Source organism: Clinocottus analis, unplaced genomic scaffold (genome assembly GCF_023055335.1).
Source record: "Clinocottus analis isolate CAN_PGR_092001 unplaced genomic scaffold, fCliAna1.0.p SCAF_8, whole genome shotgun sequence".
In the NCBI taxonomy this organism is placed as follows: Eukaryota; Metazoa; Chordata; class Actinopteri; order Perciformes; family Cottidae; genus Clinocottus; species Clinocottus analis.
Genome location: NW_027176240.1, coordinates 11893251 through 11919594, shown reverse-complemented (window position 1 = coordinate 11919594; position 26344 = coordinate 11893251). Strand labels below are relative to the sequence as shown.

General features: G+C 38.7%; 1 protein-coding gene across 2 annotated transcripts; it reads right to left on the bottom strand.

Annotated features, from left to right (window-relative positions):
- Positions 1 to 679: 679 nt before the first annotated feature.
- mlip (muscular LMNA-interacting protein) lies at positions 680 to 21673 on the bottom strand. Of its 2 annotated transcripts, XM_068567151.1 has the most exons (12): positions 21520 to 21673; positions 15648 to 15773; positions 10109 to 10246; positions 8166 to 9761; positions 7646 to 7717; positions 7051 to 7146; positions 6890 to 6973; positions 6751 to 6801; positions 5841 to 5888; positions 5453 to 5515; positions 5209 to 5334; positions 680 to 2541 (listed from the first exon to the last, which is right to left on the bottom strand). In XM_068567151.1, the coding sequence occupies exons 1-12, from the start codon at positions 21547 to 21549 to the stop codon at positions 2341 to 2343; spliced, it is 2631 nt and encodes an 876-aa protein (XP_068423252.1). In that variant the 5' UTR covers positions 21550 to 21673; the 3' UTR covers positions 680 to 2340. The 2 variants fall into 2 exon arrangements, with proteins under 2 accessions (XP_068423252.1, XP_068423253.1); XM_068567152.1 differs by lacking the exon at positions 21520 to 21673 and having other exon boundaries at positions 15653 to 15725.
- Positions 21674 to 26344: the final 4671 nt, after the last annotated feature.

Here is a 26344-nt window from a genome sequence, read left to right as displayed (position 1 = left end):
GTAAATAAATTTCAAAATTGCTTATTTTGATGTAGACTAGTGGTTATAAACCTATTTCACCTCCTCTGAAATATTGGCAGGTTACACACTAGTTAGGGCCAAGTACGCCCTAATATAAAAATAATTTTTGGTTTTAAAAAAAGGTCATAAACAACGATGTGCCATCAGTGTTTGATTTAATATAGAAAGTATACAATATTTTAACTCACACTTATATTGCATTGGATATTTATGGAACAACTATATTTATTTTTGAATGGATGATCTTAATCCCAAGTAGGTTCCATTTGTGTATATTGTATACTTATATATATATATATATATATATATATATATATATATATATATATATATATATATATATATATATATATATATATATATAATGTGTTTATTTTGCACTTTTTCTCCATGTTTTTCATGTTTCATCTTGGGAGGCTTGAATTAAGACAGATGATTGTTTCTGAAATGTGCTTCATGAAATAAACTTGCCTTTTCTTGCTTTGTAGCAAATGAGAACATGAAGAATCATCCAACCCGTGAATGAAATGCCTGCATACCCATTTTTCCCCATACATTTTGATCAAGCATCATTGAACATGTATCCTGTCATGAGCTTGTGATTTTCTTTACTAATCTGCAAGTTGACATATAACAGATGGAGATAAAACTCAGTGCATTGGTAAAATGCGATGTCCTTTATTAAATATTTCAGTCTTTCTTCCAATCATTACAACATATACATTTTATTTTCCTTAGAGGTGAATGAGTAACATGATTTTGATTACTTTTATGTTGTTTTGGTCAAATCGCCGTTGAACTTTCTCTCTTTGCTGTTGGATGTTTTGCACCAGCTGAATGTTTGCTAAAACCATCTCAATAACTACACATGGCAGGTCTGTCGAGCAATAGATGTCTGCACAAAGAGCTGTACAAATTGGTAAGCATTCGCTTATTTGGATTCCATAATTCAGGTCCAATTAACGCTTCGCTGAGTCGTGACCCTCGAATGCAGACTGATAGCGTCGCATCAACCAGCTCCAGCAAGTACGGTTCTGCTCCAGAGACTCTCAAGCAATGCTTTTTGAATTTCTTATTTTTCAGGCTTGTTATGTGGATTTCGTGCTTGTCATAGTTAAACATTGTGTAAAACTGATACTTCAAAGTTACCCAGAGAGGTTGTAAGGAGTTACATGTTTTTCAAAAATGTAAATTCGAATACATTTCTACGTTAAAAACTTGTGGAATTAACAAAAGCGGCGTAAGTAAGCAGTAGTTATATACTAAGCTAGTTAGTGAAGGTTCACATAATGTATACATATGCTACTTTGATAGTGAATAAAGGCCTACCCATCTTTGAAGGAACAGTGGTGTTTGTTTTTCTGTCTCAATTGCCAGGTGATATGGTGGTTCACTTTTACACCGGTCTGCAGCTTTAGCTTCTATCTTTTCTCTGTTTCAACTTCAAAATGTTTGCCCTCCTGGTTATATTCTTAAAGTGCAGTCAGGACCTTCTAAGCCTTCACTGCAGGCCTAAACAGAATCACAAAGTTATAGCTTTTTTATAATTTAATATTTTCCCTATCATGATTGGTCAGTGGCCCAGCATGCCGCTGTGATTGGTCAGTGGGGCACTAAGAGCTACTAGAAACTTTGAGCTTTAACCTAGCACCAAAAAGCTACCTTGTTGGTGGATTATGACTTGCTTGTTGGCGGGCGGGGTAGAGGGGAAGGTTCGAGCACGCGCATCGCGCTGCGCCCAGCCGACTGAGAGGCGCTGCATAATTGAGCGTTGCTCGGCGGGGGAGTCTGGGGATTAGAGTGGCTTTGTCGGTCGGTCCCAAGCCCTGCGCATTGCTCAACAGCAGTGTCTCCTTTTTTTCCAGGTGATACTGGTGGAGTGGCTGCACGGGTCAGGTGTCAACACACATGTGGACTGTGTGAACGCGCCGTGTATTAAGTGGGTCTGTCTGTGACAGTAACTCCCGGGACACTTTTCTCCCCCTAGTCCGCCTGTGATGTGTGATGCGGCACTCATTGAAGACCTAGGCCTAAAACCACGGCCCGTCACTGTTCAAATGTATGTTGTATAAACTTCTATTTGCTTCTCTCTGAAATAATGTTGTATAACTTTCTGTTTGCTTATCTCTGAAATCACGTTTTTTTTTTTCCCAAAAATGTATAATATTTATTCAGGGAGTGCAGGTTAGTGTCAGTGTGGGCTCCATTAGCAGCTGGGGACGAAGCTTAGCAAAGTGTCACTTACTGATTGTGTCTTAGTAATTCATTAAAAAAAAATAATACTGTGGGGTAAAGAGTTAATGCTTTAGTGTTAATGCTCTACATATGAGTCATAAAAAGCTCCTGTCGCCCTCCAGTTGGACTGAAAGTGGGATTCCTCTGGTCGCCAGGCTCTGTTATCTGCAGATCAAATACTGAGAGTGGACCTCTTCTCTCTGGCATCCTCTCTTCTCCAAACGTTTGCCTTTTTGAACTTGTGTAATAATCTTGTCTTGCCTCTTTGTGCTTCCTATTGTCCACCTGAAATAAAAAATGACACATTGGTTTTAAGATTAATAAAGTTCAAGTGGAAGTTCAGTCAGGAAAACACTCTTTACACTCATGTTCGTTGTCAGTTTCTAATTGTCCCAACGATTACTCCATCAGCTGATTAGAGGGCGCACAATTTAATTTAACCAATCTGAATCTGTGCAGTTTCTGTAAGCGAATCACATCGGTGTTGTCAAACTTTTAAAAAGGTTCTTCTCTCTGCTATTTGGTCTTTCTCAAATTAATTGACTGATCTTATCTCCTTCTCTTCTTTGTCTTCAGTCACTGTCTTGTAAAATAATACTCATGGTCAATCCTAATTCTTTACCTAATAATTGAGAAATATTCTCAGCAGATTTATGACACAGGGATCCGTAATGATCAGTAACATAGTAACTCATTAATAATGTAAAAGTATTCCTTTATCCAGTAACAAGTTTTGGAAGCGATTATCTTTTCCAAAACAATAATTATATGTGAGCTATAAATCCAAGTAAAGCTGCGTTAATAAAACGTGATTTGTTTTTATCTGCCAGGTAAACTGAGGTAACGATGATGTCATAGTGTTATGTCAGTATGCATCATTGCATCGCGACAAGATTAACGTTGGTGAACTTTTGGGTAAACATCCCATTGTGTGACGGTGAACCGAAAAGAGAGGCCGGGTTTAGCTCAGTGAACGTTACACCCTGATCTGAAATGCAAGGTACAAATGCCAACTGCAATGAGGTAGGCAAAGAATCGGTACAGGCACCTGCATGTGCACCTTCTATTTTGGTACATGTACAGTATCTGCAGCAGCATGAAGTGCAAAAACGGCTCAATGAAGGTGAATATCGATCAGCAGGTGTGGTGATTATTACATATTGTCTCAACCGACATCTCCTTCAAACTGAGTTATAACAAACCAGTCTGATAAGTGTAGCTAGAATATTATAGTAAAATAACGAGGAACGTAACTTATAAGTAAATTAATACTATAACATTAACTAAGTAATTAATAACTTTTTATCAGTAGAGAGAAAAGTAGCTTGCCCAACACTAACGGGAATATATATAGAGAGATATAAACAAAATAATGTGTGACAAAAATATACAAGTAATTGTTGAGGTGTGAGTTCTGCAGAGATCATAATAAAACAGTACCATATGAACTAAACCCAGAAGACACGTGGCTGAGTTTTTAAATATAGAAACACTGTGAAGTGAGGCTTGAGATGCTGGCGCAATTAGGATTTTGAAAGAACAGGTAAGAGGCAGCGTAGCCAAGGACAACAGCAAAAGGAAGAAAGAACAGAGCGAGTGAATGTACTTACATCATGCAGATTGCATAATGAATTACTTTGCATGTTGCTTTAATTCTACCAAACCCTGAAAAAAAAACCTAAAATACGTTCTGCTTGGAATTATGTTTGTATACGGGATCCCTTTTGACTGATGGTAAGATATGTATGGACATATTTTACCATCAGTAAACTGCAGAAAACAGACATTATATGATAAAAGGCTTGGCAGATGAATCGCCCCATAATCATTTATCCTCCCTCAGGTGATTGCTCCTGGTGTCTTTTTTGTTGGAGATGTTTATTTATTTTCAAGATATGCTTTGAAAAGACTTAAACAAAGGGAGCCAACTAGTTTCATGTTATTTGAGTGTTGTTTTCTCTATTGAAGGCTTTAAACTTTGTTTTTTTAAGATGAGACTACTCAGCTATACTGGCTAGCTGAAGGCCAAGAAATGTAAGGTATCCAATGGAGAGAGTGCAAGCTCAAACTGTGACACCAGCACCTCAGATAGGCATGTCCGGTTCCCACCTCAGAAGCCACTAATTACGTAGCGGCACTTCCGGTTTACTTCCGGTTCTCACCTCAGATACCGGGGCACCTGGAGCAGTTGCCACTAATTCTACGAGATGCCGGGGCCTCTGCCACTAGTTTTTAAGTCGTAGCACCGGCACCTCGAAGTCAGACGCGCATAATAATAACAAAATAACAACTTGATACTTTGTTAGTTCAGTCAAGCCGGCAACTGCTTTATTTGTCTTTCTCTTATCACTAGAAACATTTCTCCGCACCTCTCTTTCCGTTTTCCCCCTTCAGAATAAAAGCCCCAGAAACTTACACTCAAGCACTGCTTCCTAGAACGCCGCCCAAATACACAATACAATAGCTAACAGTGGCGAACTATCATAAATAATCTGGCATGTAAACTCACGCAAGTAAAGAGTGTTGTGAAAGCAGTTTTGAGGAGTGTGAGTACGGCACTCTGCTGCATTAAAAATAAAAATAAAAAGACCGAAAACCGATAGATATTTGAGAATTATAAAATTGTCATGGATCTGTCTGCCCAGACCTAGCTGACCAGTTCTATTTAACGGGGAAAATGCTATTAATCTTTGGATCATACCATGGCATATGGATGGACGGCAGCTAAGTGGGCTATAGTTTGAAAAGTTTCTTGAGTCATTTGAATTGCTTCTGCTGTCAAACCTTGTCAAAGCGGGAGCAGTTGAAACAATCTTGAAAAACATGAGACATTTCTCTTTAACTAAAATGTTTACCTAACTATTTCTAATGTGATCACTATATAGGTTTGAAAACATACGCAGACACAGATTCCTGCACTATGATATAAGCTTATTAAACCAGCATGTATACCTTTTTGCTGTCCGGCGAGGTCTGCTTGATGACAATCCGCCTCAAAGGGTTTGAATAAAATTCTTCTTTATCCTCAACTGTCAGTCTTGGAATGGCCGTCATTGGGCGAATAATCCCGGGATTTGTCTAGACGGAAGGATTTTGACAGCAGAGTGGGAATTAAATCCTACTTCTTTCACATCATCCGTGTTGTAGAAGATCCAGCAGTAGCCTGCACTTGATCAAATAATAATTGAATATATACCTTTTTAGGACTCATGAGCTTTCTTTCCACACCGGTTGATGGGTTCAAGCTGCCTACAGATGCCTGAGTGAACAGTGTTGAAGAAAAACATAAATTTAGCATAGTATCTCATAGAATGGAAGGAGTCTCTATATTCATGTACTTATGTCCTTTGATTCCTTTAGATCCACTTCTCACTTGACGGGTGTATTGCTGACCCAAAGAAGTGCAGTGTTCAGTGCCAAATTTTATTTGGTCAGTAAGACGTCTATTTATTTCAACTTGAGTATTGATAGGCGATCCAGCGATTGAAGAATACTAAAATAAAATGATTTGTCACTTTGGCCCAGTGGGAGTAAATAACATATTGTTTGTCTTTAATTCAACAGACAAAAAAACTCTTACTCACATATTTGGTCTCACGTCCCAATGATTTAGTAAATGATGAGTTGTTCTGCTAAAAGATAAAAAGAAAGACACACATATTTAAAAACCAAAGAGAGGAGACATAAACCTCCTGTTGTGGGAAAAATCTATTTGCATTTTCATTTGAGTGTTCACCTTTGATGAATACTGAACAGATATCTTGCATTTATTGTGCTAATGATTACAGAGTCATTAGCAGTCACTATTCACGTCCAGTTTGAGTAAAACAGTACAGAGCACCTTAGTACAGTTTTTTTTTTAATACTTTATTTTACTTATATGATTTACAACATTATTGCACTTTTTATGTTAGCTGTTCCATAACTGTGCTGTTGTTGATGTTAAAACTATCAGCTTATGACATCGTTTCACATTGTTGTTGTAGATAAAACTGTCCCAGAGCAAATAATAAATGTGTTATTTCCTAAAGCAACAGACATATACATGCCCTAGCGTGAGATGACGCAATTCCACCGATATTTTGTGTGTGACAGTTCTGGTGTGAACGGTTATTTTTACAACTTAAATTGGGTGTGAAAATGTTGGTCAAACTTACTACATTAAAGTTTTAAAGGATACAAAATATGTTAGAATATGTCAGGTAAATGTAAAAAACAGTTACTAATAAGAATGTCTGAAATTAAATGAATAGCTTTCCTCTTATTTATGTCCAAATAATATGAATCTGGAGTCAGCAGTCATTTTAGCTTAGCACCTCTAAAGGTCACTGTTTAACAAAATGTAAAAATGACATACTACTTTGATTTTATGGGACCATTTTCTAAAGTAAAAATACATGAAATATCAAGCACATTCTCTGTAAAAGCACACCGGCATGAGAGTGGTATATAAATCCTCTTGTGAATTTTATCACATGAAGAATCAAAATGTACCTGCAGACCAACGTTGGTAGTTAATGACCTGGAGGGCTGCTGTGACTTGCTCTTAAAAGATTGAAAAAATATGAAATGTTAATCAATAATACAATTCAACATTTGCACATGTTTAATCCTTTAATATAAATGAACTCACAGCTGGAATGGAATTAGCCAGTATCTCATCAATAACTGCATAAAGCTCCTCTGACTGTTGCCGGCGCTCAGCAGGTGAACACATCTGTGGAAATGACTGAAGTTAGCGGACTGCTGTATAAATTGTGCAGTGAAAACCAACAGTGATGTGTGCAGCAATACCTCAGTGTGGGTGTCTGCGACACCTCTGTCAGATGTTCCACATGTGTCCAAACTGTCACATGAACTCACTTCTCTCTCCACCTGCTCATCTATTGCCTGTCAATGCAAAGCAGAGTGGACAGATTGAGTTCCCGGCCACGTCTGCTGCTTTTGCTTTCTGTGAGTGATTACACATTGAGCTGAGACGACATTGCAAAAACCCCTCTAGACAAATTATAGCTATCCAGCTCTAAGTATACAACGCTGATAATACAGCAATATGCCATGTTTGAACCTCTTCGAGTCTGATTAGTTTTTTTTAAGGTTTAAAAACATACATCTTGCTTTATGAAATGAGATTCCTGTCAACAAGTTTTTGTTCAAATACTGTACAAATACAAATGTATTCTTCTATAAAGTTGGATCATTAGAGATATGATACATAATTCAAGCTTTATACCTCAGGAGTTTATTACACTTAGATATTCCTCACATAATGCTCCACATAGTAAAAATAGCTTTATTGCCTCCATCAAACTTCCTTGAGGGTTTCATATGTGTAGATGTGTAACAGGATAAAGAAATTGTGGGATTAGGGTCAAAGAAGTCGACTCACCTGCTGATCCAATAGAAGGATGTTCGTGGGAATTGCAGCGAGCGATTTGTAGCTTAATTTAATCTTGTTTGTCTTCAGTTCAGAGAGAGAGAAAATCAGACAATTAATATGAATGAATTAACATAGTTTTATTTTACTAGATAGACTTTAGAGAATGTCTTGTGAAAATGTATGAGTTTTACATTTCTTCAGGTCGCTTTAAGTATATAGGTCTGACCGAGAAACCAGAGTTTTAAAAAGCTTCCGTATTAATTTTTTGTGGATTGGTTTCCTCCTGCTTCAACATATGACATGTGGGATATGTCAATCATTTTGCAAACAGTTTGATATCTCTGCGAAGCAAAGATCTATAAAACATTAATCTAAAAAGAGCTTCGGACTGAGAACAGCACTTGATATCCAGCTATCAATAAGCAGAATCTGTTTTTAACTCCATAAGTGAGGGACAACAGTATGTCACAGGGAGCATAATAAATATTATTCTTAGTTTAAACATGCATATGCCAAGCAGAGCGGCTACCTTTCTTTTTTTACCCTCCCTGTCACTGCAGTCTGATATTCCACTCCCCGGCCTTGGGGAGGGCGTGGAGCGCATGGAGAAAGAAGGGGACGGGGTGAAGTCTCTGATTGGTGGAGCAGGAGAGGGCGTAGGCGTCAGGGTGCTGGTGGGTGACGGCCATCCGGGAAAAGCGATGGGTGTGTAGCGGGAAGGAGACAGACAGTTAGCCTTGTGAAAACCATCTGAGGCACTTTTGGAATCAGGGCAGCTCCCCCCTGACTCATACCCCATTGTGGTGTTTTGTGCATGTGATGATGCCGCGTCACAGAAATCTGTGACATGGGGTGAGCGTGATTGAGAGGGCTGAAGCGGAGGGAGGCAGACAGGTGTAGATTTCAGTTGTTGAGAAAGCAAGTGAAGCCTTGAGAGAGATGAATTTGGCGGACGACTCCATTTCTGGGGATTTTGCTCATACATAACTTTAGCGGATGGGGAGATGAGTTTTTTAAGGTTGTTATCTGCAGGGCCCTTGAGGTGCATGTGAGTGTTGATGGGCTTCTGCTCAGGGCATTTGTGTATCTGTTGCTGCAGCTTTTTGGAAATTGCATCGTCAATTTCTTCATGCTTAGGTGGAGAAACAGATTTAAAGTTGGAGCAAAATAGAGTTGGAGCTCGGGGAAGTGTGTTCTTCACTGTCCTGACTGGTGAAACAACCTTCTCCCATCGAGGCGCACTGGATGAGCGAATTGGCTCGCAGCATCTTGTCACTTGGGTTTCAGGGCATGTTCTGCTGAGCTCATGTGACTGCACAGGTGGAGGAGCTGTGACGCATCTATTAGGCTCCCTGTAAACGTGGCTCTGACTATCTATAGATGTTGATGAGGAGAACTGTGAAGAAAAGTCAAGGGGAATGGAGGCCACGCTGGAGGCTGCTGAGCATGCGTTACAGAAAGATAGGGTCACAGGGCTAACAGGCCAGCAGGGGGTGTAAGGCCTCTGAAGTGCCGAGGACAGGACAGGAAGCCGGCCTTTTCTTAGGATGGCTGTGAGGAGGGAGAGTCGGGTGAGAGGAGGCCGGTGCCGGGGAGGAGGAGGAGGAGGAGGGGATTGGCCACAGACAGAGGACAAGCTCTCGCAGGATGAGAAACAAGGCGTGTGAACCAGACTAGATCCAGGAGCAAGAAAGTGCCTCTTGATCTGGACCACAGCAGGGGAGAAGATGCCAGAGCAGACAGATGAGCAGGGGGAAGCAATTCGACTGAAAGAAACAGGAGAGGTCACATTGGAAAGCCGCACAGCCGACCAGCTCTTCTCTCCGTCCGAGGATTCTGAGAGGATGGACTCTCTGGAGGAAGTCGGGGTGGGGAACATGTCCGCGGAGTGTGTGGGGCTCATTATGTCTTTTGACACATGCGCTTTATTCACAAAGTAATCAGAGCTAAGCTCAGTGAGTCCAGAGGTACCATGACACTGCCGTTGGGAAATGCCCCTGTGTTTTTCAACAGCTGTTTCCATGGAGGCTGTCCTGGCAGCTCTGTGGCCGTGGGTATTTTCAGATTGAACAGCGACTGAAGGAGAGACTTTGGTTTGAGAGACGCTCACGTGATCCAGTGAGGGCTGAAAAACAAACAAGAAAGTGTATAAATGGCAACTGTAGTTATTGTTTCGTATCTGTGAATAGCTTTATATTCTTCTAAGCCAGAGTGATCAAAAGTAGTGCAGAAGTATTAGAAAATATTATACATTTGAAAAGCGACAAATGTCCATCATCGACTGTTGCATTCATTTATTTTATCTCCTGACAATGTCAGATATGTGCACACTTGATACGTGCATATTTACCTTATCAAGATCCCCAGAGACACACTATTTGACACATGCAAATATTAATATTCTAACTGGTGACAACAAAGCTTTCCGTCATAGTTTTCAGACGACATTGAGAGTGCTGATGTTGTACTCACTTGAAGTTTTGTCCCTGTCTGGGTTGTGTTTCCTGCTTCTCCCTCTGCCGTGTCTTTGATGAAGACTTTCTCTGCTTGTAAAATCTCCCTGCTCGACATGGTCGGCCCAGTTGTCTTCTCATGGGACACAGCGACGTTCTGACAGGAGAAAATCAGGCAAATGTTTAGCAGGAAGTCAGCAAGTGAAACCTGAGAAAACCCGAGGTGAACCTCAGCGAGCCTCTTTGAGCTCAGGGGTGTGCTTGGTTTCACCACCACATATAATTCACATGCTGACGTCAGAGTAGTACAAGCCGCATGTGCAGGATTGGACAACTGAGGAGAGGCCTGCCAATACCCGTCATTTAACGCAAGCTCCTCCTGTTCCCAAATTCTATCAATTTGATTAAATATTAGTGCAAATTTGAGCATTGCTGGTGTCCCAAAACTAATGAAACAAAATGTTTGACTCACTCTATAAATATGTAGTATTTAAGTACTTTAGAAAATAGTTAACTTACTTACTTTCCACCTGCTTTGATAGCCAGGCACTGTAAAAAAAAAAAAAAAAAAATGCAAGCAGAAAGTAACAGAGGTAACTAATAGCCAAGCTCGTTCTAAAGATAACGTGCTGTTCCTTTCTGGACAGCACTGTGTCTGCTGTGGAAGTCTTCAGGTTTCTGGGAGCCACCATCTCCCAGGACCTGAAGTGAACTTCCAACATATATACACCATTAGGAGAGGATCGGGCTTCATCTGCCCAGGAGCCGCTGATCCGGTTCAACATCACAAGAATAGTCGGCTCTCTGCAGAGCATCAATGTGTGGTTTGGATCAGCTACCGAACAGCAGGAACAGACGACAACAAGAGAATCCTTGGTGCCCGCCAGCCCTGCATCCAGGTCTTCGTCACCTCAGAGTCCGCCAGCGGGCGGGAAGAATCAAACTAAGCACTGGACAGTTCTTCCAGTGAAACAGTTTCTTCAGTCAAACACTGTCAATAACCCTTAAACACCAACATATCCACTGCTGCCATTATAGATGATAGTTAAACAGTTGTCAATGCACAAATTTGCTTTTCAATATGATCATGTCATTCATCACTTTCAGTATACATCCTACACACCATACATATCGAGAGACATCTTTACATATACGTATGTTTATAGGTTGAGTATTTATTTATTTGCATTATTGGTTTTATTGTTGGTCATTGGTGCTTTTTATATTATATATTTATGTAAACACCTCGACAGCTCACTATTTAAAATGGTATGCTTCATTTGGATTTTTTTCTTGCCAGTCTTTATGTTAACTTCCCATAACTTACTTTAACTAATTATTGTGAATAATTGTAACTGAAATTGTATATCATTTGACCAAAACATAAATCCAGGCCATTCCTGTACATCCTGTAGGATATGATTGAATATAATGGTATATTGTATGACAACCATCTGAAGTTTAAGATTCATATGAGTGATATTTACGTGGAGCTACAGAGTAAACTCATATGACATGCATCATTATTGAAATGAACTCCCACGTTTATGGTAATTATGATCCTGAAAATATATACAACACCACATGATAATGACACCCTGCTTTTTTAATTATATAATGATCTCTGTACTTTTCTGTTACTTTACTGTAGATAAGCAGTAATCAAACACGCGAAAGGCAGACAGAATCACTCTTGTTCTTAGGACTGTATTTAAAATGAATGACAGCTCAATACTACCGTCACACATTGTGTGAAAAGCAGTTATATATTTAGCACTGAAATCAGATGCAGTTTTTCATGTTCAAACCCATTGACATGTCTGAGGACTGCACATGTAATAATGCCATGAGAACTTTGGACGTCTGGATGAAATTAAAGTTTTCATTAGAGTAATTTAGATGCACAATAAGGCAATTGGGTAAATTACGGCTACTTTGGCATTAATTCATTATTTTGACTATTTAATCACATTTAGTATGGTTCTAGCTTCAGGCAAAGTTCTGGATGATTAAGCTCTGATTGATTTAATCGGCTCGTTTCTCATTAGCTGATATGTGTCTTCTGGCACAGAACTGAACAAAATGCCTCTAAAAAGATGGGCTATTTCAGAGAGGAAATATCTGCTACAACTTTAACTAATTTAGTCTGTTTGAAGCTCTGTGATGCACATAAGTTGTGAACAAAAAAGAAATCCTCACATTTGAAGCAGGAAGATGATTGATAGTAGGACCACATATTTTAAATTAATGGTGGCCACTCAGTATGCAAACTGATAATGGCCACTCAAGGTTACATAAATACTTACTAATTTAAAAATATGGCTCCAGAGCCATTTATTTCTTCTCAATAGCAGATATTGAGATGCACAGGACTGCTCTGAATTATAGTGGTGTATTAAGCTGCCAGCTGTCTCAAAGGTAATCCTTCACATTCTGCCGTTTTGTGACTAAATATGCAGTCTGTCTCTCCACAGGGAATGCTACTTATCCGTCAGGCGTTGAAGTGAAAAAAAAACAGGTGTAAGAAAGCACAAAATCGACCATGTGCCACAACTCCGCTCCATAAGTGTATCAGAGCAAAAACAGGTTACTTTTTAGTCCAACTGCAATGACTGAGATAAGGTTTGCCGTTGCAAATCCATATCAGTTGGACAGCTTAGAGATATTCTCCACGAGCTTGACTCTGCACAGCAGGTGAACGTCAGGCTGCTGATGTCTTTGAGTTAGCGTGGGAACTAAACCCAGCAACCCGTGCATATTATGTGTATAATTAGACTGCTACATCTACAATAATGTGATTTACTATCAAATGTGCTGTTCTGTGATCATAAAGAGACTTTATCAGCATACCTCAGCAGCACAAACTAGAAGGCATTTTTTATATTAAGAAAAGAACGCTAAAGGTTTTGTAAGAGGGGAGTTAAATACACTTTTTGCATTCATACAGTTTAATATATTTCGCAACAAAATATGGATTCAGAACGATGAATGAGTCCTCATACACTGACATAACATAGTCCTACTTATCATTAGCGGAAAGTAACTAAATCTAACATTTACACAACTATTGAACAATTTTGAGATACTATCACTTTACTTGAGAGTTTCTACTTTATTCTATATGTCTATTCTCCTACATTTAAAAGATGGTAAAAGTGAACTTCCAACATATGTACACCATCAGGAGAGAGGCAGAGGATCGGGCTTCATCTGCCCAGGAGCTGCTGATCCGGTTCAACATCACAAGATTGTAGGAAACTATCTTGTAATGGGATCCAACCAGCCCCAATGTTAAACTCTATTTAACAATGATTTGATCTCAGTTTTCTGTACATTTTCAATTGCATCTTGCATGATTGTCATTCTCTCTCACAGTCAAAACATCTGTCCACAGACATTTTACTGGAACTACTTTTACTACTTCTAGTACTTCTATTTTAAAGATGGAAATTTTCAACATGTCATGTCATCAAATATGCTCTATGGTTATATGAAAAGGCCCCTCAAGATATAAAGTAGGCTTGATAAAATGTGCTCCAGCTTAAACTACATGTTGTTCAATAACAATGCAACATTATAATACTAATAATGTAATATTCTGTCTTCCCATCGATGAGAGAAAGATGGAGATAGAGTTTTAGAAGAAGAAAAAAACAATGAATTGGAAATTGTGTGCAAATTGAGACATGGCAGAGAGGAATGAGCACAAAGTCATGCATAGTATCACACAATATAACATTGTGCATCTATAAAAGATAATGCTCTCTATGTATGCTGAAACACGGGGTTGTTCTGCGTTTTGAGTGTGTTGCTGGCTCATAAGATGAAGGTTTGTCTCTCTTTTTGGCAAAAGCAGTGGGGGAGGTTGAGAAATGGTGCCACTGAAAACGCCTTTGAAGTCTGACTTTAGGCAGCAGAAGCAGTCCTCTTTCCCGAGGCCCCCAGCGATGTGCTGCTGCCGTAATGTTGATGTTGGATGAACATCTAAAAGCACATAAACTCCTCCTGCAATTGACACTAATGATGGTCCACATCTGCCCCCAGGACAGTTGCTTTCAATAACTTTCTGTTGAGCATTTGTAGTTTGGGTGGATTAATTATTAAAGTAGTCGCAGTTTTAAAGTTCCTACATTAAGTTGACCCTAAGATCAGAGTTAGGGAAAAAGTTTGGTATTTGCCTCAGTTATTTTATTTCACTTTTTTTTAAAGTAAAAGAAAACCTGTCTTCTTTAGAATGATCTATTATGCAGTGACCTAATACATCTGATAGATCCACAATTACTTATCAAGCATTTCATATCATCAACCAAATATTACATGCAAAAAGAGAGTAAATCTGGTTTGATCCCTTGAGGTTGTTCAGGATTATGTTTGATATTGATACACACATCTTGAAAGGACATGATGTATTGATATGTGCAGTGAGGCGTCGAGAAGACAAAATAATTGGATGATGTCAAATCATATCAATGATGTTCATTCCCACTTGTGGTAAAACCTTTGTAGAAAAAATACTCAAGATAAGGAAGATTATTTTTTTCCATGTTGACAGCTTCAAGCATGTAACTAACATTATTTGTACATATATATATATATATATATATATATATATATATATGTGTGTGTGTGTATATATATTCTCAAATGAAAAAATAATTACATCTTGGGAATCTATTCATCTTATTTCTCCTTGAGGATGAGTCACACTGACACCTGTTCCACTGGCTGAGAATTAAGCTGTGGTGTATATGCTAAAATGGTAAGAATGAGATTGAGTCTTCCCCAGACTCAAAGTGTTGCCCTTAAACACTCACGCCACTGACATGATTGGTCACTAGAAACTAGCGTCCTTCAAAAGGGACTACAAATTGCCGAATTATATTGTCTGGCTCATGAACCCTAATATTATAGTGTTAATTTCACTTTCTATTCAAGAGAAGTTTTATTATGTCACACTCATTACTTGGGTCAAAATCGTTATTCATCAAGTTTTTTTGTCTTCACTGTTGAAAGTGCTTGAATGAATACTATCAAAATTGAAATTACAATCATTTGTAACTCAAGGCTCAAAGGCTTCATAAAAAATATATTTAAATGTAATTGAGAAAAGTGAGGAACAGAAAGGCATATCTTCCACATCAAATATAAGTATAAAATGGTCATATTCGTATGCTGTCATTCTTCAACAGTGACGTCTGGGTGCATTAAACTGGTAATCTTAGTACGTTGCATAAGACTGTTAATAAATGCATGGGGTAAACTGGAGAATTTTCACCAAAATATAAAACATAAGCAAGTTTGTCTACCGGTTGCAAACACAGCAAGACAGAAAACAACAGTATGAGCATCAGGTGGCAATGCGACGAAAAGTCAATCAGCTTAATTACCTACAAAGTCAGAGCATGCATAAACACCTTGTAATTAGAGTAATGATTATGATACAAATAGTGTGTGTGTGTGTGTGTGTGTGTGTGTGTGTGTGTGTGTGTGTGTGTGTGTGTGTGTGTGTGTGTGTCTGTGTGTGTGTGTGTGTGTGTGTGTACGTGCTGCTGCTGTACCTTACTTGGTTTTCCTGTTAAAGCTTCAGATCTCTCCTTCTCTGTAACAATGCTTTTAATTGGTAACGTCTGCACCACCGGCACAAATGTAAAAATAGAAGACTTAGGTGGCACTCCTATTGAAACCTGTAAAAACAGACAGGAGAGGAACAAATCATCTTTTTTGTTCCAAGCTCTTTATAATAAGTTCCCTGTAACTTTCCTGATGAGCACAAACACATCATTATGAGACGTATTCTGGGATATTGTTGCGTTTTCCACAAAGTCCTTGTTTGAGTCTCCTCACTCTTCTCACGGTTAAATACCACTGAACTTTAGATTTAGAACTTATTCCTTTCTGCCTCACAGGGTTGTGTAAATGTATCCCGCCACCCATGAGCCATAATCACACAAACACACAGATCAGGCCCTTCAGCAGCCTGTAGATTAAAGCCTTGCCTCTGCCAAACTCAATGAGGAGTAATGAGTTGCAATTAAATCATCTCATGCCCACGTTGGCAGAAGGCGGTATTCACATCAGATTTGGCGTTGCAGCGATTCTCAACAGGGTTGTGCGACGGAGTGTCAATAATGGGCAGAGCGCGACTGCACGACAATTACTGTCTTTTGTTCCCTTCAACAGGTTGAATAGGTCTGCCTTATCGGTTTTGTGATTGGCCACCGCAGCGCTGTTGGGTTGCCTGACCCTAAGGGCCGCCTTGTTAGCAATCTACACACGCTGGAGAAACCTGTTGTTATCATTGTTTGGGAGGCTGAAGTTGATGAACTAACTTTCTCTAAAAGTGGTCTCTGTGTAGACATTTGGGCTGCAGGCCGTTGCGGCAACTCCTGACTGATGCCCAGCTTTTAACACGGTAGGGTTTTGTAGAATTGTAAAAGTGTGGGGTGTGAATATTGGACTTGCACGTATATAATAAAGAATTGTTTAATGTGCATATTAAAATACAAGAGAGATATGATAATTAATAATGAATATTATTATGAAGGATATGTAATTGTATGCATAAGAAGGTCACTGTATGTTTTTCATTACTTTATAGTGATTCATGGAATGTATTGAAGCAAAATATATCCATAGTGTTGATCAGGTCACATGAAGTCTGCACTGGAGAGTGAAGAGGTCATTTACACACAGATAAGGGTTGAGTGTCGACAGGAGAGCATTTGGTTTTAGGAACAAAAGGAACGACTGGACCACTTGTGGTCTGGGGAACTTCTTCCTGTTTTTATCAGGACAGGAGGGGGGCTCCTATTTGCATTTGAACGGCTGCAGAAGTGGGGAGACTTTAAATGCATGGGGATTTATGGAGAATGACTGTAGCTCAGAATATAGAATTCCTATTGCACTGTAACCTGTAGAACTGAATATCAAGTTCTTTCTCGGTCAAATATGTTGTTAGCAAACACAGGAGGGCGGCATGAGGACTTCAGGTACCGGAAAACAGGAACGTTATGGAGCCATAGCCAAAGAGAGACTCCGCCCCTGTGTGACTCTTAGCCAATTGCATGCCATAAATGTGAATCAATAGCCAAGTGAATGAGTTGTGTTGAAACTGAAAACGTAACTTGGTTCTGCCTCTTTCCTTCGATCACGTAGAGAGACAGCTAACTGTGTGCAGTCTGTGGTTCCAGCTGAGATTTAAAGGGCCTTGAGTCAGGTGCTGTATCTGTCGAATTCATCATCTCTTTTATTAAATCTTATTGATTCGGGTACTTCTTTCCTCACAACCACCTGGGATTTTTGGACATATTCTTTAACACCCTGAATGTCATTCTATCCTTTGAATACTAATAGTAGGTTTATTTGAAATCCAAACTGCAGTTATCCATAATCAGTACTTTCATTGCCAAACAGACATGTGATGTCATCTGTAAACGTAAAGAAAAACTACTTTGTTGTTACCATTATAACACAACATCTGCAACAAGGAGAACCGTCTCTGAAACCTCCGTACTGTGTCTGCAGAAGTGATCTAGACATCCAGCTCTCAGCTTTTCCTGAGCCTGTTTCATTCAGTCGGTGTCATTGCAGCTTTCACACTATGGGTCGATTTTCACTGGGGCAACCCATGCTGAAATGTATGAGGAGGTCAAGCAGTGAATTGTGGTAACAATAACAGCTTTGCCGCATACATGAAAAACAGCAACATGTCTCTGTGGTTATAATCTCAAAGTAAATAAAGATGTAAATGCTTAAATTGCAGAAAGATTGTAAAGCAATGCAAGGACTGCAATTTTCTTTTTTTTTTTTACTTTTTATTTTGTGTTTTCGTCACATCAGAGTCCTCCTTGACATCAAAATAAACACACATGATAAAGCAGATAACCAATACATACTCCACCAGGAGGGCTCAATGAGGAGGGACCGCACAACCAACGCTGCAATTTGTTAAGGTGGCCACACCGCTGTTTGAGTTCAATGGCAATTCTTAGTCTGGAAATGAGGAAATGTTTCCCATTTATTCTCACTCGAGCAATCACACTCAAAGTGCATCTGCTGCCTACTAATCACAATCCTTTTCTCCAGTTGACAGGTTATGTGCGAAATGAAAACTGGTAAGGCCTCGAACATTTTCTTGTATAATCAGTGGAGATTAACGCACACTTGAAACTCTATTAAAAAGATATTGCACAACCTCTGCTGGTTGATGTCAAAGAATAGGCAAACGTTTATTTTTCCCCTTTCATCTCAGAGTTCCACTGCAGTCCAGCCAGCCAGCCAGGACAGAGGACAGAAAATGAATTAAGTATAAATAAATAAATTCGGGCTGGGCAAGTTAACGCTTTAATATCGGGTTAACTTTTCAATCAATTAAAGGCGTTAATTATTTCATCATGCATTAACTGCATTTTTTTCTTTAAAAAAAATTATAATAATTTGGTGCTTTTACTTTGAAGGCGATAATTTAGGTCCGTCCTCGCGCTTCCGTAGCATTACCGGACTATTTGCCGAGTTGAGCCAGACGCGAAAGCACGTATTGTTCTGTAGTTTCTGTCCTTAACATGCCGCCTCTCAAAGCTTCACTAGCGGTCACCGGCAGCCTCGCGCCGCAAGCTCCGCGTTTATTCATACATTTATTTAAGTATTTCTTTATTTATTGCTGTATTTATTCATGAATTTATTTATTTATACTTAAGTCATTTTCTGTCCTCCATAAGCCAGGGTCCAACATAATAATGTGTGGCAAGTTAAAACTAGAGTTGGTCTTATTTTTTTAAACATTTGTCCTCAAATGCTCTGACAAAGTAAATAAAACTATCCAGAACCTCTTCACAGGTAAGAACTTGTTGAATGTCACCGGAATCTTCCTCAAACTATGTTTGTGGTTTATGTTCATAATGATCATTTTAGGAGAGGAGGCCTGAAGAGACGAGCTGTCGGTGTTGCCCACTTTGCAACTGTTAGAGTCTGTGCTCAGAGTTGGCACTACCGGGTTAAGTTTTTCAGATGGAAATTTCTTTAAACATACAGCTTAGTCTTGCTAGTTTCTCAAGATTACAAAGCCTAGTTTAATACGGCAAGAAGATAATTTTAAGATGTTTATAAACACTGCTGCACTTTGTTTTTTACACACATTTTCTAGACAATTACAACACTGTTCACAAGAAGGAGGCATATTTGGTAAGTGTTTTTGACATCTTGAACTTTTCACATAAAATAAATGAAAGAGCTACAGAACTGGCAATAAAAGCTAATCTGCTGGATAGATAAAGAACAAAAGCACGCCTATTCTAGCTCGCGGGTTGACATCAAAGAAAGAAAAGCTGACTCATATGCAATCTTTTTGTTTTTAATTCTATAAATCGACAATTCTGCACATTGCATCCGTTTTAGGATAAAACAAACAGGATTCATCTGAGTACATTAAACAGTGAGGTATTTTACATAAATTGAGAAAATAATCAACAAACATCAATTAATATATCATCTTTGGGGACTTCATGGACATTTAAGGCAAAAAATTAATAAATCCTACTGTAAAAAAAAAAGACAGAATAAGAATCACAAAGAAGAAATAACATCTCGATTTAAATCAGTCAATAGGGACAATGTGTAGTCTAATCAGCTGTCAAAACAACATTTGCCAGAACATGTCAAAAACCTTGGTTTTATATGTTTGTCTGGGCATAAAAATAACTGCAGTCATTTCTGACAAAATCATCAATAATTATTCAACCAAATATGGAGCTCTGAGTGCAATACAGTTTTAAGGTATGTACACATTTGACTTTACCAAATAACATTCATGGTGAGTTTAAAAAAACGTAATATTATAGATTAAAATACTCAATAGCATGTGAAATAGTTGGAATTTACACCATACTTAACACTCGCAAACTTATATATTAAGAATGTAACACACCGGCATGGGCCATTCTGCCCGTATAATGAGTAGTTTTTATTTAATAAACACCTAGTTAATAGGCACCTAGTTGCTGAGCTTGAGCAGGTTCGCTTACACTTCGGAGGGCCAAGATATTTAACTCAGTAATACCAGCGTATCTGAAATCAGCTATAAATAGATAACGAGAACAAATGCCTCAGCTAAACTAATCATGTGCCATCATATAAACTTGTTTATGTTTTCATGCTCTTATGCAACCTCCTTGTTTGCATGTCCTCTGTAGTCAAAGCAGAGTAAATTTACACTGTGAAAGGTCAAAGCTTGCGTTTCCTCCTTGCCCGTCGGAGCCCCAGCTCTTAAATGTTTGATTGCTTTGAGTGTCGCTGAGGTCATGACGTCCTCACTGATCACATTTCCAACCACCACTGCCTCACATGTGCTACATGTCAGAGCACTGTGTGAGTGCTCTCACTCACACAGTTATTTCATGGCGTGTCAAACTCGTCCCGAAGAGCAAATACAAGAAGTACTAAATCATTTTTTGAAGCAGACCACCCGATGCGGGACCTTTAAAAGGGGCATGCATAAACAGTTAGCAACCAGAAAGTGATATATATATATATATATATATATATATATATATATATATATATATATATATATATATATATATATATATATATATATGCAATATACTTATAAATACAATGAAACGCCCTACTGAATAAATGCAAAGGACATTATTCCTTCTCCTATGTGTCCTCTGTAGAAGCTGCTCTACAAAACACAAGTTCACCTTCAAGCAGCGCTCTACATTTGCGGTTTGCCCTTAATGACGCTGAGTTCAGCACGTGAGCTATTCCTCTTTGAAAGGAGGACATAACTGCTGTTGTAAATCTGAAAACGCTGTGCTCCACATCTGTGAAAATACATATCCAAGCGGCTCACGTTGGGACACAGTAAGAGCATAAACAGTTGGGCGTGTCAGTGAGTAAAGAGTTTAATTACAGACAAACACACTACCCCTCCCTCCACATTAGATAAGGCATGCAAATATAGCCCACTGCCAGCTGCTACCGAGCACATTGGGTTATCTACCTCGAACAAATGCTTTCATTCCCAGTCTCATGCACAAGGTCAAGACAACAAGAATACACATATTGCAATCAATGCATGTCATTTTTAAGAACAGCATATTAAAGGAGACAATGCCAGAGTGATTCAATAGAGATGCTTGTTTGAAATCTCAGAATTACTTAAGTGTTTTTTATCGGTAAAGTTTCCTGGGAAGAATAGTTGTATACTGCATTATACAAAGGTTTCTATATGACCTATACCACGTCAAAAACACACGTGTGAAGCCATTTTCACAACATGTTAACACATTGATCAGATTAATGAGGTCAAAGTCTTTATCTAAAAACTCTAAAGCCAGAAACATTGTAACTTTCAAGGTCAGGAATAGGAAAGAAAAGACCGTTGTATTACTTTTCAAAAGAATTACATGTATTTCCAAACCCTCTTACCTTCCCCAAACTCTTATTCAAACTGTCCATTTCTGCTTCAAAAGCCTCTCCATCCGGAAGTGTTGTGTGTCCACGATTTAGAAAATGTCTCGATTCTTAAGATGTGGATGAAAGCAGATACAGAAAACGAGATGCACACTTTTCAGCCCGACTCGCAAAGTTCAAAGTGTATTACTGTTGGTGTGTGTATCGCCCTGCCAATTTCCTTTTATAGCCACATAATAGCCACAAATAGCTTGCAGACAGCAGTCAGCCTGCTGGGCACCAGCAGCAATGTCTACGCTTAGAGCTACAAACAAACCAGCTCTGTGTCCCTGGAAGGACTTCTGGTTCAAGTTGAACACTTTTCGTCCCCAATCCCCAAACAACTCAAAGGTTGTGTATACCTCTCCAGCAAGGGGCCCTTCATATATAATATATACTGCTACAATATGACTGACATACAGCTGAAAACATGACCAATATCTTGACTGACTGAGCAAAGATCATAAATAAGAGAGGTGGAGATGATTGTATTGATAAAAAATTGAGAAAAACGTGCCTAGAAAATGTGTGTTGTCATAGAAACACACGAAAGTCAAACATTGGTGTCTTATTTTTCGCTTTATGATCATCATATCAAACATTAATGAAAGATTTTTAGCACAAAGTCTGTCTGAACTTGCATGTCTGATATATGAGAGAGAGGGAGAGGCATGTTTCCAATAATGACTTGTCGGGGTGCTTGAAACAAATTAATTTACTTGCTTGTTTGAATCTGCATCGACTTCTCTGTTCCCTTATCCGTGAGTGAAAGCAGACCTCTGAAGTGGACACTAATCCTTTGAGTACACTACATTCTTCATTTCTGTCACAGCTGTTCTCGTCTATTTCTACCCTGGTGTCTGTCTCCAATCCCTCTGTCTCACTGTGGAACCCACACACAGAAATAAATTACCATACAACAAAGATTTACACCGACAGCGCCGCCTGGTCCTCTTGAGTTTACCTCTGCTGTTGTGAACTCACTGGAGTTTGGTATTATGAGGAGCTTGTGATGAAAAGCATCTGACATGTTCCTTAAATATGTAAACGTCTTTGATAGCAGCAATTATTATATTATAGCCTTAAACCACTACTTGATGTTCATTTAATCATTTCCCTTGATCAAGATCCAGTATCTGTAAAAGTGCAAAAAGTCACATCTATTTGCTTTGATTTCTAACATGTAGCTCCAAGGAAATTCTCTGATACTGTAATATTAAATTTAGCTCAAAAGCTAACAAGGACTGAGCCGCGAGCCACTTTCACTTCGCCAGTCGAACGAGAGTCGACCCCCGTGAACCTGCAGGAGAAATAATCAGAGGGCCAGCCAGCCCACCTGTTGAGAAGTGCACAAATGTTTTCAGTTCATTTTGAAACTGTTGCAGGAAGAAAAAGGCTTTGGTCATTTATGGTGTGGTTAGATGGCCGTTGATTAAGATCGCGGTAAAAATGTTGATTTAACAAAGCTAAATACCAACAAATATCGATAGATGCTAAATATTTCACTAGATAAAGAAAATGTGAATTGTTCAATGAATTTTGACTTGATATTTATTTGGATAAGGACTGAAATTATTAGACATGAAGATATAGTGCCACATTGTTCGCAGAATGTGTGCATAAGAGAGGGGAAGACAAGGTGGAGGCCAGTGGACTATTGCATGGTTCTCAAATGGGGTACGTGAAGGCACTCCATTTTTAAAAATATATATATATTTAATATGAGCATCCATTAAAAAATTCTTTGAAAATAGTTATTTTATAAATATTCAATAACGTATAGGTGTAGGTTTACAGCCCTAGTAATTACCCCCGGAGCTCTAACCCCAGCAGGAAGCATAGCCACTCTTGTTAACAAAACATAATGTAAATTTAGTGATTCATTCATTTAAATCAAATGAAAAAGAAGAGCCAGAGAACATGAACAAAGGGATGTGTGTTTGACTAACATGTTGGGACTAAAGATGAAAGCACAACACATCTCTTCCCCCGTCTTAAAACTCACAATCCAACAGAATATGCAGCTTTACCAATGACTCTACTCAGAGAGCAGCAGCACCAAAACTCAAACCATGTGATCCTCCAACAGTCGATCATCGAGGCTTTTGCAAAGGCAACAAGATATAAATGTGACAGTCAATGGCGAGCCGGCATGAGAGCATTCACTATCAGTTGATAGATCTGAATTCTTGGCAGGTCCATGTGTAAAATAGGATTACTGCCTAAACATTGGCCATGTATGGGTGTTGCAAAATACATTTCTCCAGGCGCATGTTGCCACGATGGTGTGGGTGTGAATATACAGTGTAAATTTGTATTCTTATTCAAATGAGAAGACAAAAAAAATGGATTCATCAATTTAGTATGTAGCTTGATTTTATCATTGGGTATCATTATGTAAAATATTGAATAAACATCAAAATAAATGATTAAAGATGTCACAATTTGGACGTTTACCTAACAACATTTACATAAAACGAACATCTTGACTCACCAAGTACTTTTTCATGGATATTTTACGCTGATTTTTACTGATTCAAGCAGTTCATTTTCATTTTGCAAAGCCAAAGAGAAGTCCTTCAAAGACAAACCACTTGGTGCTCCTCATCTCTGTCTTGGTCTGTTTAAATGACCATCACAGAGACAATCCTCTCTACAAAAACACTCCATGGTCAATTGAGCTTTCCCACCGGCTTAGTTAACAGAGAGCTGTTCGTTAAGTCACTGCTGACGTGTTTAACTGCCGTCCTTTTCTTTCTTTTTTCTCTTTGCATTGTTTATTGAAGCTGCAGTCTTTTTGCATATGCCAAACTAACCGAACAATAACTGACATTTCCAAACCCTTAGTTCCTACAGACATTCCTGCACATGCTCACCGATGTGCAAAGTGGGCCGGTGATTGGATGACAGGTGATGCTCTTAGTGTTGAGAAAATGAGAATCCCCTAAAGCTCACATGATTTGGAGAGGAGCTGGCTGTCAGTGTGTTGGCTGACAGTGCGCTTATCATTTAAGTTTTGACTTAAATTATTGCTTTATAATCTTATTTTTATAACTGGGTCAAAACCGATCCTAACAACACAAAGGTCCTAATTTCAACCAGAGCATTTTATGATTGAGTGAAACGTTTTTTGTTTTTTTTTGGTATTTTGTGAAAATAGAGGTTACTGATAAAGTCAAAAAGCCTTAATGCAATAAACAAACTGTATGTGGTTCTTTTATGCCTTTAAAAACTAAAATGGGTCGGTGTCGACCCTAACACAAGAGGAAGGTTAAAGAGGAACATCATCAGCTTCCACTTAAAGGGGAGCACCTTTGCAGCATACACTAGAAAACTATGTCATTAAAATATCTCTTTAAATGCATCATAATGTATGTATCAGAAGCTACTGATCATACCAAACAAAGAAAGGCTGTGGGTTAATCTAACCCACCTAATTCTGTTAAGCTGAGCAAGAGAATGTTTGTCCTTCAATCTTACAAATTCAATTTACAATTTATACTTTTATAGCTTCTTCTAAAAGTTATCAAGACGTATGTGACACATTTACAACACTAAAACTACATAAAACTTCATCTACACAAAATCATTTACAACCAATAAATTCAATCAAAAGTTGCATGGTTCAGTTCAATACGTCCATGAATTCCTGTTATATTACTGTCAAACAGATCCGTGCTCACCCTCCTCAGATCCACAAAGGCCTCTTGAGAGACACAAAGACTCGAGTCTCACAGTATGAGCAGGACCAGGCGGTAATCGACTCAGTATGAAATATCACACACTGGATGTTCTTTTCCACAAGTTGTTTCCCCAGATTATTATCGCCCAGCAGACAGTCCTCATGCAGGGCATCACTGATAAAACAAGTTCTATTCCTGACGGTATTTGTGCGGCCAAGACCAAACACACAGTGGGTTGTTGACACAATAGCAGGAACACTTGGTGCAAATAACAACCTCAAAATATCTTTTAAACAATCACCTGTCTGAACAAAAATGAATCAAAGTGAGGGTCCTTGTGGGGCTCTTTCACTAAATTGCTGTATACTCTGCAGGCATCCATGCAGCTATAAATATCAGCATTGAAAAGCTCAAAGAAAAGAAAAATCTCTGGAGCAATATTGATGTACTTTATTGAGAAAGTGAACAATAAACAATCACGTGTTGAGACTGTGAGAATGTAAAAGTGTGAAATAATACAAAGAAGGGGTTTGACAAGCAAAATATTTGTTCTCTTTGACTTTTCAGAAAACAGAGTGCATATAAAATTGGGCTTCACGTTGACGTAGACATTATTTAGCAGCACATCTATAATTTACAGCACAGCGGTGTGAAGTAGAGGTAGCCAGCAGTGTTTATTGTTAAATTGACTGTTTTTAATATTAGGAATTCATTTGGACATTAGAGAGCAATCTGTTCATGCTTTACAGTCTCTGTTCTATGTAGTTGCACAGGCAAAACTTGTCGTTTTAGTCATGAAAATAAAGGCCATTCTTGCAAATGGACTTAATATCACCAAATACTATTAGCAGCAATTGAATCTTGAAGACAAAAAGCTTAAAAAAAACACATTCCCACAGCTTGTTTTACATTAATCCACCACAGTAACATAGGAAAAAAAAGCTGGGTGATAACGGTCCGTGTCCATACTATATATACCTCTTCGCTGCAGTCAAGGTGGGTAGAAAGCGCTGTCGAGACAGTGCACGTGTCTGTCAGGAATGTCAGACTCGTGTAGCGCCTCTCTGCTGGAGATCTGTGTCAAGAGCTCCACATCGTCATCTGAGGTAGAGGGATGA